The sequence below is a fragment of the Cottoperca gobio genome, chromosome 18 (genome assembly GCF_900634415.1).
Source record: "Cottoperca gobio chromosome 18, fCotGob3.1, whole genome shotgun sequence".
Lineage (NCBI taxonomy): Eukaryota > Metazoa > Chordata > Actinopteri > Perciformes > Bovichtidae > Cottoperca > Cottoperca gobio.
This window is the reverse complement of record NC_041372.1, coordinates 3,554,937-3,567,394: the sequence shown is the minus strand read 5'-3', so window position 1 is coordinate 3,567,394 and position 12,458 is coordinate 3,554,937. Positions and strand designations below refer to the sequence as shown.

Genomic DNA, 12,458 nt, shown 5'->3' with positions numbered 1-12,458 from the left:
ATAATTGCCAATGACTTCTCTGTAATTGTTGTCCAATGTTTTCACCTGTAATGACCAACGTAATTCTCCAGGGGACGCTAAAGCTCCATGTGATTTACCCAGTGAAGTCTAATAAAGTGAAACAGGGACTTTACAGTATTTAATAAGTACTGTAACATCATGTTTTTGTTTTTTTAATGAATTTTGTTTGATGATACTTTCTGGTATAGCCAATGTACATGTGCATTCATATGGTCTGTGGCTCTGTGTCAAAGAGGCTAAAATAAGAAAAGCACATAAAGGTGTATAGCCTCTCCCTGTTTGAGACAATACAACACAGAAAGAACAACAGACATTACTGTAATGCTGAGGAAGTTCCAGCTGTGCATTCATACTCTGCAATCATCCTTTCCACGTCATTCCCAAGCGTTTCTTTAATATGATCATTCAGACTTCAGAGGACCTTACACTATTTATTTGACTTTATTCAATTTACTTTTTCACAGACTCATAAGAGCACAAACATTATTAAACTGTTTAGAAGATCCTCGTAACCGTGTTTTATGTTATGTAGTCAAAACCTCCTTGAACAAGAGACAGCCTGAGGGAGAGATTGTATCCAGCAGGCTGCAGCTCAAAGGTCACCGGTGCTGCTTTCTTTTCTGGTAATTAGCTGTTAAATTGAAGGGAACATTTGGAGCAGAAATGAGGTAAATGTTTAATTTGTGATAAGCTATTGGTTTGGGTTTACTGACAGAAAACAGACAAGCACAGTGACAGATAGAAATCAAACAGGTTGTGTTTAGGTTACACTTTAATGTGTATTTATCAGTGGTGGAAGTACAACAGGTTCTTTACTTGAGTATTTTAGTATTCTGCTACTTTATACTACACTTTGGAGGGAGATGTTGTAGTTTTTACTGCACTACGTTGATTTGATAACTTCATTTAGAGTTGCAGATACAGATTAAAAATGAAAAATACAATCAACAAATAAATTATAATGTATTATAAACGGATAAGATACGACTACTTGAGTAACACCACTAGTATTTATAACATACTTACACGCAGAAAGGATTTTAGATGATTTTACGTGCATATAATCAGTTTAGACATAAATACGACAATTTTGTTGCTTTACGTACAAAATAGCAGAGGATGGTTTCGATCCATCGACCTCTGGGTTATGGGCCCAGCACGCTTCCGCTGCGCCACTCTGCTTCCACACCATCGAAAGCAGGGAGGGGGCTCAAAAAGAGTGAAGCAGCTGTGGGGCACTTTCTTACATAACGTCAGACCATTGTTTCCTGCTGACAGAAAGAGTTAGTGAGAGGAGGGTAGGAGAAAAGGGATACACAGTAACACTAGAGCAGGCCAGTTTAATATGGATGTCAGAGAGTTTGTGAATGAGAAAAACATGGATGTGGACTGGGAGAGAGATAATTACAATGTGCCGATGTAAAACATAAAGTATGGTAAACTTTATTGTCTTTATCAACAGGATGTGTTGCCGGTGATTGTGTTATTTGTTAGAATATTGAACCACATATAGACTCTACTCAATAGGATTTGATCTTTTATACATATTTTGGTATATTATGTGGTGAGTGTACTAATGTGATGAAGTAATTAGTGTCTGCTCTGTCCATAGTAGCTCTCCATTCATGCCAGTGAAGAGTTAGAGAGGAAAGCTTTCCACATTGAACAGGCTCCCCTTTGTCTGTGAGAAAAACTAGGCCTCACATAGGGAACAAAGCAAGAAAAAAGAACAGGATGGAATACATTGCAGACAGAAAGACAAATGGAAGAGAGAGGAGTCGAAGTTATTAAAATGCAAGCAAGGCGTTTGTGTGGTTTAATGTACACCTACAATGATATCAGCGGAGCAATAAAATTACACAACATGACAAAGTCCCAGTGAGACTGAATGTGTGTGTGTTGCATGAACTTATAAAATGTTTTCTCTGTAGATTATTCACTAAATATAGTGATCAATAGATTTCTCTTGAACTATAAGAGTGCACATTGCAGTGAGCCTGAGACAATGACATGAAAGCACAAGACCTCATTCAAACTGCTTTAAACTGGTCTGCTCTGCTCTGCTTTTCGCCCCAAGCTCACGCTGTCTTGCAAAATAAACTCTCTCAAAGGGATCAGACAAGGATTTATACTGAGGCCCTGTGTGTGCATCCATGTGTGTGTGTGTGTCTCTCCAGTCCTGCAGACTAATGTGTTTCAGAACAACACAGGGACCTGCAGGCAGCACTAAAATGTTCAATTCTTAGGAATTTTAGGACAAAAAAGGAGCAGTTTATTACACATTTCATCATCATCGTAAGCCACACAACAGTGCTGTATTTCTCAGTTACCAATATAAAGGTCTACCTGCAATGTTTTTATTTAACTATGCCACTTTTTTGTTCTGAGAATAACTTTGGCCAAATTTAAGAGACAGAATTAGCCGTGAATCCCACTTTTAATACTTAAAAATGTAGTTTCTGCTCATGTGTTCACTTGCTTATGACCATATAACATTTGAAATAACTTAAAGGTAGACACTACAGGTGAAAATGGTAATACATTTTTTTGATTACTTACAATAAGACAATTGTTTTATTATCTAATGTTAACTTTTGGTGAATTTAGGAGAAATCAACAGACGCAAATAGATGAAGTTAGTAAAATAAACACCTAAAGGGTTTTTATTGGAAGTAATCTTTCCACAAGAAGATGTTATAAAAGTGAAGTAGCCCAAACTCTCAAAACTGACATGAAAGTGCATGAGAAGTGGTGTTTTTTGGCTATATGGTCTCGCCTTAACTGAAACTGCTGAACCACCAGTTAACGCACATAATCCCTGCCTGTTCCCTCTCCTGCCTACAAATATGCAGCAACTTTGCCCTCCTTTCCTCTCTCTCTCTCTCTCTCTCTCTCTCTCTCTCTCTCTTCTATGTGTGTGCATGCCTGCTGATGGATTGTGTGACTCTCCTCCACTGCCTAATGCACAAACAAAGCACACTGGCTTTACAATAGAACAAGTCTCGGAGTGAATTATTTCATCAGCGTCCTCCATGAATTTATCTCCATTGTGAGTGGCTGACATAGTTGCCAATGAGTAAAACATGTGAATCAATGCATTGTCTCGTGAAGATTCAGATACTGCTTGGTTACCCTGTTAGTTCTGGTTGTTGTAATGTGAAGACTCCACAGACAACACGAGGGAAAAGCTTTGCTGTAGCTCTAGTGTTTCCGTTTCAAATTGTGTTCCAAGTTTTGCTACACCTCTCAACTCATAAACATGTTTTCACATCCTTGCCCCCTCCCCTCTGTCTGTTTCTCCTCTCTCTTCTGGCTCCTCCTCCTTACTCTTGTTTCCTGTCTCTTCCCTGTTTTCCCCCAAATCTCCTACTATCCAACTTTAAAACTAACTTTCCAAACATTGTTCCCTAATTGTCTTCAGTGTATGAAATCAGAGGGAAGATGAACTACAGAGAAACGGAGAGTGTCCCTTTAATATTTGTCCACATGTCTGTCCGTCATGCTTCCTGAACAGCACACTGTGTTCACATCAGCCTGCAGTCAACAGCTCTGTTACAACAGGGCTCTGCCAAACACCTGAGTGCTCTGCAGGCCGAGCTAAAAGCAGAAACAGATGGTGTGTGTTTGAGATCTAGAGGAGAGAGATCGTACCATCTCTACAAGACAAACACCTTCCAAACACCTGTTTAGGACCCACATTTAGTTCTTGTCTATATCTTTTAAGTTTCCAGTTCTCATTTTGATACACTTTTTTAAATTTGGCACAATAGTTCAGGTTATATGATGTCACAGATCCACAAATAGACACACAGCAGCCCATAAACCCCCCCACCGAATAAGCTTTTACCGCAGGCCCAAATATAGAAAGGCCTGCATTTCCAAAGATGTTATTGTGAATGTGTTTATATTGAACGTCTGCACGACATTTAAGGTAGCAGGTGGAGAGTGAATCAACTGGCATCCTCTTAGTAGCATTATTTCTGGTAAATAAAATAATAGTACATTTAAATATCCTTTGATTTGCAGGAGGTAACTATCTGTAGGGACAACTGTCTTGGTTACACGTTTTTTAGACAAATTCATGTAAAACCCTTCAGGGCAAAAGGATAGAGACTGAACAAAAAGCATACAGGTGCACAAAACAAACATTCAAAGGTCACACCAGAGGATGGAGTGTGTTCCTGACAACAGATAGACCGAACAGGAACATGTGTATTATTTACACATGGTAATATCAAGGCTAATATCAGGGCTTTCTTATAATTAACTAGAGGGTGTTTGACTCTGTTTGCAAACTGTCCCTTACTGGAATAAACAACAAGAACATCCTTATTCTCACACTCATACACACTGTAATTATTACAACAAATATCGACTGCAGTACACACCGGGACGAATGTGGCCTGAAACATACCACAGTACTTTATGTACGTGACGCAGAGATTCTGCGGATGCTTTTCCTAGAAGTCTGCTGCTACTGTAACTCTATGAAGGTCAACAACAGCTGGGGAAGGTCTCAGAGCACAAACACTGACGGAAACTAAATGAACTTGACTTTGTAAAATGATGAGAATGAATTTTTGAGCCACACACAGAAAAGACATATGCTACTACAGATCCTGTTAAAAAAATATGTTTTATTGTATAATATGGTAAACAAATAACCATTTCTCTTTCTGGACCTGGTTTAGGAGACAGATCACTGTTTGATCTCTAATCCAATCAATCTTTTTTTTACATCATTTGTTTCTCTGTTACTAAGAGAACATTGGAAAGCCATACACTTTTGTTGTTGTATTGGTATCACTATAGTGAGAACATGATCATATCAGACTACATTACTCAGTGAGTGTTTGTCCCTTTTTAATGGAAAACAATAACTGTGCAAATTAAGTCTGTTTGTTAAAACAGAAAGAGGGAATGGGTGAGAAGTGGGTTTTAAATTATATCAGTGAAGAACAGAGGGGCAATCTTCACCAATCAGAAGATTAAAAGCTGCACCTTGAGCCTGTATAGTATGCAATCAACATCAATATATAAAAGTTGGTCATCAGCATTTCTCCTGCTACTAACTCTATTATCTTCAGGAGACATTTTCACAACCAAACAACATGTGTTAGTCATTGATAATCATTTTCACAGAATATTATCAACCTGTCATTAGGATTTTGCAACATATTGACTTTCCCTATTAAAACAATAGCAACCGTCCAACTACATTAAACTATATGTTATATATGTATATAAAGTAATTACAAATAGCTCCACCCTTACCAGCTGCAACATTAAAGTGATGTAGACATTCATCCATATATAATTGTAATCCATTCATTTCTGAAATGTGCCATTCTCCATAATGAGTAGTTGTACTTTAAGTATATTTTGATGTTAATACTTTTGTACTTTTACTTAAGTAGCATTTTATATGCCGGACCTTTACGACCTTTACTACCTTTACCAGTTTACCAGGAAACGCTTAAAACTGTGTGAAGACACACACGATGCACATGAGGATTCAAGGATAAATTATTGTCAATATAAAACACTTATTAAGAAGATGTTGGTGTGGAGCATGGGGTGTAGCCTAATATGTCCGGCTCTGGGAAGAGATCATTGGGTCGTCCCTCGGTAGGCGGAGAAACCAGTGCAACTACAAATACAGTCCGGGCTGCTCTGACACAGGATTAGTAGAGAACACAGGATTAACAAGTGAGAAAGAAAGAAACCCGCACGGACTATTGCTTGCTGTTTTACAGGTATTGTGTAATCTACTTCACCGAGTGTGTTGCCACAGAACAAGTTTAACACTTTAACTCTGAATTAGTTAAACGTAAAACGTTAAAGTAAAACGCTGTTAACAGCATCGTGTAGCAGCAGATGACGCAAGGATGGGTTTGATTTCATCATGTTATAGGAGACTAATTACTCAACATTAAACCTCTTTTGGGGCCGTTGATTGCAGTAATTTGGTCTTTTTTTTTTTACGTGATTTACTTCGATAAACAAGTTGGGCAGACCATTCAGTTGAAGGGTTTTTGTGAAACGAATAATGAAAAGTTAACGTATTAAAACTAAACGACCAACTAATAGACTTCCGGTATAATAAAAGAAAACACCATTATTTTACATTTCAACATTTCAAACGTAATAGCAATGGCAAGATATTCATGGCATTTCTCTAATAATCCAGTTTGATTGTGCCGGTTATTTCCGTTGATGCCGCTGCATGTACCTGAATGCATCATGTAACTGATAGCGGTTGTTTAAACTGTTGAACACACAACTCGTAACAAACCTTTCAAATGTTGTCTGCCATTTAAATCTTCTTTATAGTAACACATGCTATAAATACAAAGTCAAATGTAAGAAGCTGAAGTAAATTTTCTGAGCCTTTTTTCAGTTACTTGCTCGGAAAATTGAGCTAGCTTAACAGGCTGTTAGCTAACGTTGAGTTTCAGCTAGTTTTAATGAGCAACACGTGTTTAATTTCTGCTTTTTAGAAAGTCTAAACTAATGTAAATTCGTAAAATAAGATTTTCTTATAAAGGTAAGAAGTTAAAATTTTGTTTTACACCATTACAATAATTGTACACGTTCATTTATATTAAAGGGACATTTTAGTAGAAAGTTAGCCAAAACAGTTTGTATGAACCGGTTCATGACACTAGCTAGTTGGAAAAGTGTTTTATTTGGTTTCACACCTTAACTGGGAGGTACAGCATGCAACAGGTGTTTGACTAACAATTCAAGTGGCTTTAGGGTCTTTTCTTTCTCACATTATTGCTCATGTTTGGTCACATAGTACTTTCCAGGGAAGCCAAGTCTTTCAGTAGAGACTTATTTACTTGACAAGCTATTCTTTTATCTGCCCCTCTGTAAAGACATCAGGTTTAACCATGAATAAGGACACAGAGGTCGACATGAAGGAAGTGGAGCTCCGTGAGCTGGACCCTGAGAAGCAGCCAATGACAGGTGATGGCCAGGCTGCAGGCGGAGAGAAAAATGGCAGCGTCAAGCTGAAGGTCCCAGATGAGGAGGTTAAATTCACAGGTCTGTCCAAAGAGGAGCTGATGAAGGTTGCTGGCACTCCAGGGTAAGATAAGATGCTAGAAACACCTTTTTTTATATATATAATTTTTTTATATATAAAACATTTCAAAAAATGAAATAATAATTGGTGTGTGTGTCATAATATTTTACCCCACTCTCATCCTTTGTGTTTAGATGGGTGCGAACGCGTTGGGTGCTTCTTGTCCTGTTTTGGCTGGGCTGGGTTGGCATGCTGGCTGGAGCCATAGCAATTATAGTCCAGGCCCCTCGCTGCAAACCCATCCCTGAGATGAACTGGTGGAACGAAGGACCTATGTACCAGATCTCTGACACCGAAGCTTTCTCTGAAGGAATTGCAGGTAGATTCCCTTTTTTTGTGACTGTAGTTTTGGTAGGGCACACATCGCAATGTTGACGTTCAAAAGATTTATCAAGCAGCCCCAGTTTTCATGGTAGACAGCAAAAAGCGTCTGAACTATAATAGGGATTCATCTTTTTGCTGCTGTTTTTTTCTTTGCTCAAGGTGTCATCCTTACTCCCCAAATAAGTATTTGAGATTGTCTTTACAAAGTAGACTGGCCTTGGTGTGGTAACTCGCAGTAATTCACAAGGGATAAGTCTTGTGACAAAGGGATTGGTTTCCTTAATTCTGTGTGGCCTGTTTCAGCTGGCCAGATACCAAACTGCTGACAAGGCTGACAATGAGTGACTCAAGGTCTAAAGAACAAAAAGTCTACGAGTCATTTCTTTCATATTCCTCCTACTCAGATTTGAGGTCATGGTTGAGCAACTCAGTACTTTATTTTAATTTTTTAGTGGTGGTGGTGTACAGATTGGATTTAATTTCTCAAAAGTGAATCTATTTTCTTTCAGGGGTTTTCATGTTTTTTCCAAATGTCACATAACACAGCGGTGACAATTATTGACCTTCATTTTCCAATTTTAAATGTTTTTCTTTTTACTTTACTATTTATTTAAGGTTGCTTTTTTTGAGAGGCAGGAATGAAGGACAGGTTGTGCTGATTTTCTGTTCTTCTAGTGAATTACTAGGCAGCACTCGGGTTTCCAGCAGGCCTTGGGCTGAATTCCAACAACCACACGTGATTTGGTGGTGTTTTCACACAAGGAGCTCCTTGTGCTCAGACTTCACATGGCCAGCAGAGGGTGTGCGGGGGGGGGGGTCATTCACATGCTCCTGCCTGAGTCAATACCTACCTCAAAAGAGCAGCGTTTTGTACTTGGCTCTCTCCTAAAATCATCAAACTGTCTCTCCAGCCTGTTGTCTTTTACCTCTCTGCTACCCTTTACAGAACTCTCTCTTTCCTCAATGTCAACTTCACACTGACACAATCTCCCTGTCCCTCCGTTTGTCTCTAGGTGTCGAGGCAAAGTTAGACGAAATCAACAAGTTGAAGGTGAAAGCGCTGGTTCTCGGCCCTATTCACACCGTCCAGGACAACCAGCCGGACACCCTCAATCTTAATGCGATCGACCCGTCCAATGGAAAAGAGGAGGCCCTGCTTGCTGTGCTGGAAAAGGCCCACAAGAAGGGTAGGTCATCATACAACTGAAATCTGTTAAATGGGTGTTAATGCTCAAACCAGCATTTATGAATCCCCAACTCCTCCTCAGTTAATAGTAAGAGTTGTATCTAATGTTTGATAGATTTTGTGGTATCCAGATATTGTTCACTAACTGTTTTTGTTTACTTCTTCTCTTAGGCATTTCTGTGGTGCTTGACCTGACTCCTAACTACCGGGGAGTCTCTCCCTGGTTCAACACTGAGGATGTTGCTAACGTGATGGAGAAAGTCAATGTAGGACACTCACTATGTTCTGTGACCCTTTTTTATTCACTAACTTTTAAGTGTGCAAAAGTGAGACACTTTGGTCTAAGTGATCTCCATTTTATTAAACTGTTGTTGCTTCTGTCATAGCTGACGTGCTCGTGTTCTCTTCCAGGCTGCAGCGGAGCGCTGGCTGAGTTTGGGTGTTGATGGCATCAAGATATCTGACCTCACTGTTGCCACCAACTCTAACGATTGGTCAAAGCTGCAGGCTGCCGTCCAGGGCAATCGCACTGAGGACGCCAAGAAGAAGTACGGCTGCCATTTTCACACTTCCGTTGGTTCTGCATAAGTGTGTCTGTGCAGGAACAGTGTGTTTTTAATTTGAAATATTTCTGAAGACATTTTTAGGGAAAGCAATTTTGAGACTGCACTGGTATAATATATATGAACAGCTTATTTGATTATTGGGCATTTACCAGAAGCTCAATTTGCCAAAAAAAGAACAAATTCCACCTCAAATTAGGGACGGAACAGATTTTTAACTTTATTAGTCGGACTGATCTTTCTTGGGAAAGTAATTTTTGAAGCATCAGTAAAATCTCAGGACCCACAACCCTGGCAAGGTTTCCTGAGGGAGATTAAAAGCATTCCAGTGCTGCGGGGGACTGCGGGTGGGGTCAGCGAGAGCTGGATCAACAAGAAGGCATCCACAGGCCTGTGCCGCTTCTCACGCTCGTGGTGCTGCGACACCTGGTGGAGGATTTGAGGAATGAAACCTTTAGAACAATCTGAATTATTATCTGATGCTGAATTACCCAATCGGAATACTATGCTTTTCCTAAAATGACTTACTCCATAATTTAACATTTTCAACCAGTGCCAGCAGTGTAATCTCACCACATCCTCTTTCTCTCAGGTTGCTGATGGGTGTTGTTGAAAGTATGTCGGCTACAGATGTGTCTGCACTTGTCAATACCACGGGTGTAGATCTGATCCTGTCTGACCTGATTCAAAACAAAAATGGAGGTAGGTCCTGTTTTATATTTTTTATATATATACACACACACACACACACACATATAAGTTGGCTGGTTTCTATTATTTTAAACAGAATACATCTTTTTTTTTTTTTTTTACTTCATCTCTCCTTAAACAATGGGGACATTGATCATAAGCTCTTTTACAGCAATGCCCTGGATTCACATTCATACAGGATAAAATGATTTAATTATGTAAAGTAATTTCTTTACAATAAAGTGATGAAAAAGTACAATTAAACTAATAACTAGCAGATATGTCTGCCAAGAAGGAAAGATTTATATCGGCAATAGAAATTTCACATAAAAACAATAAATAAGTGTCTGCGAGTTAACCAAAGCAGGAACACCGTACAACAACCGTTTCATTTGACATGCGTTTTAAAATGATCTACCTTTTTTTAATTAGAATTTTATTACCTCTTGTAATTAGTTTGGTGCCATAAAACTAAAGGCTACTTTACCAAGCTCAGTATTGATCTGAGGAGTCTGAAAGGGCAAATGTCCATTTTCGAAACCCAACCAGGTGGTGCATTGCAAGAGATAATTGTATCTAAATATGTGCAGGTGTGGAGCGCATCATGGCCATGGACACCCTCCACTCTCAGCAGAGAAGTCTGGGCTGGGGTCTCGGTGCCGCCCAACGAGATCAGCTGTCTAAACATGCAACGACTCCCGCCCTGATCCGTCTCTACCAGCTCCTGCTGTTCACCATGCCTGGAACCCCAGTGTTCACCTACGGAGATGAGATCGGCCTTCAGGCAGCCGTAAGCTACAAGACGGAAGGTGTTCAAATGTTTTAATGACCTTACATCTGTTACAGAGTGTAACCGTTTCGTGTCCTCTTTGTTTCCTCATCAGGGTGCAGGATCACCGAAGATGGTTTGGGACATAGAGACGGAACCTGCAGATGGAGCGGCTGTCAATGAGACTGCTGAGGTAAGCGTGCGTTCACATCGAGGTTATAATAGTTTTGCGATTTCTGTGGAACTGTGTGGGAATGCCCATCATGTTTAAATCTTTTGATTTCAACTCTTCTTTCACTCCCACAACATTAACCTGAGCTGCAGAGCTACATTGAGCTTTCAGTGTTTTAATAACATTTCCTCAATTCTCCCACTTGCAGGCTGCGCGTAAAGAGCACGTTGCTATAAGGAAATGGTTCAGATCCCTCAGCGAACTGCGAGGCAAAGAGCGCTCGCTCCTCTACGGCGACTACTACCCTCTCTCGTCCGCCACCACCTCCCTCTCGTTCCTCCGCGTGTGGGACCAGAGCGAGAGATACATAACGGCCGTCAACTGGGGAACAGCAGCGGAGACGCTCACACTCAAACTGGAAACTACAGGCAAGTTCAGCGGAAATATCTAGTTAAGATGTTACGTGTCCGACCCAATAACGTTCATTATTTTAACACCGTGATCTTTGTTCCCGCAGAGGGCTTAGAGCTGCCAGAGTCAGCCACGGTGAAGCTGTCGACAGATGCAGCCCTGGAGGTAGACTCCACCGTCACCTTGGACGAAATCCTCCTCGGACCTGGACAAGCTGTCCTGCTGCAGTTCCCCCAAACGGGCTAAAGATGGAGCCAAAGTATAGAAAGCTATGCACACATCACTTGTTTTAAAAAGAAACCGAAGTCAGTCCTAATCCTTAAGAATAAAATGCATAGTCTAAAGATTTATTTTGTACCTTTTTTAATAAATGGGACTTTCTATCAAAACATAAATGAATTTGTTCAATGACAGTCTGTACAAATACAGAATGTTGGTCAGTACAAATTCTATTTTTAAGAATTACTTTTGGTCATTTCAAACGTGCACTGAACATTTTATTCTTGTGACCTTTTAATGTTGACTTTTGTCCAGTAATGTGAAATACATTCCATTTTTGTTCTTTGGGCATTTCTCTAGCAGTTAATGTTTTTATTATACATTTTAAGAAATTCAGTTTTTTTAGAAACCGTTTTTCCTCTAACTGAAAGGCATCGCACAGGAAAACCCAGTTAACTCTGAACACGTGTGGTGACTCTGTTTGAAGTGCTTGTAAAAGGTTTCGAACGGCATCAAGTTTGACAAGTGAACCGACTTTGAAATGAATAAACAAAGTTCTGTACCGACGCTGCGTACGCCTCGTGTTTATTTTTATGTGTCTACATTCTTATAAAGGTTCCAAAGATGATATCGTTCTCTATTTTCAGTATGTACAGGTGTGTAAGTATGTCACAGATGTCAGCAGAGGAAGTACGTCTGTAGTTTATCAAGCTCCTCAGATTGTTCTATCTGCTCATTATACTTGACTCTAAAATGTATGCTGTGCACATACCTACTAGTTTCACTAAATGGGTCATACGCTGACTGACATAAACCCGTCTAACATCGTCACATGTTTAATATTAGCTTAGGAAATCTGTCAATGTTCAGGTTACCTGCACTCTACACATGCAGAGTTTCCTCTCTCAGTGGTCTCTGAGAATATTCTCCAATCTAATTTATAAACAAACTTCCTGTAAGATGAATCGGCATTGTCCGGTACATGAGTGAGCTAATTGAGGGAAACTAATCTG

At 39.7% G+C, this 12,458-nt stretch overlaps 1 protein-coding gene and 1 non-coding gene across 2 annotated transcripts; one reads left to right on the top strand and one right to left on the bottom strand.

Annotated features, from left to right (window-relative positions):
• Positions 1-1,131: 1,131 nt before the first annotated feature.
• On the bottom strand, positions 1,132-1,203 carry trnam-cau (transfer RNA methionine (anticodon CAU)). Its single transcript has one exon. It is a non-coding gene; the product is annotated as a tRNA-Met (tRNA).
• A 4,417-nt stretch (positions 1,204-5,620) lies between these two features.
• slc3a2a (solute carrier family 3 member 2a) lies at positions 5,621-12,012 on the top strand. The gene is made up of 11 exons (XM_029455078.1): positions 5,621-5,777; positions 6,903-7,114; positions 7,246-7,430; positions 8,449-8,622; positions 8,793-8,887; positions 9,033-9,169; positions 9,777-9,886; positions 10,465-10,664; positions 10,759-10,836; positions 11,024-11,243; positions 11,333-12,012. Exons 2-11 carry the CDS (start codon positions 6,918-6,920, stop codon positions 11,470-11,472), a joined length of 1,536 nt encoding a protein of 511 aa, XP_029310938.1. The 5' UTR covers positions 5,621-5,777; positions 6,903-6,917; the 3' UTR covers positions 11,473-12,012.
• The last annotated feature ends 446 nt before the right edge of the window (positions 12,013-12,458 follow it).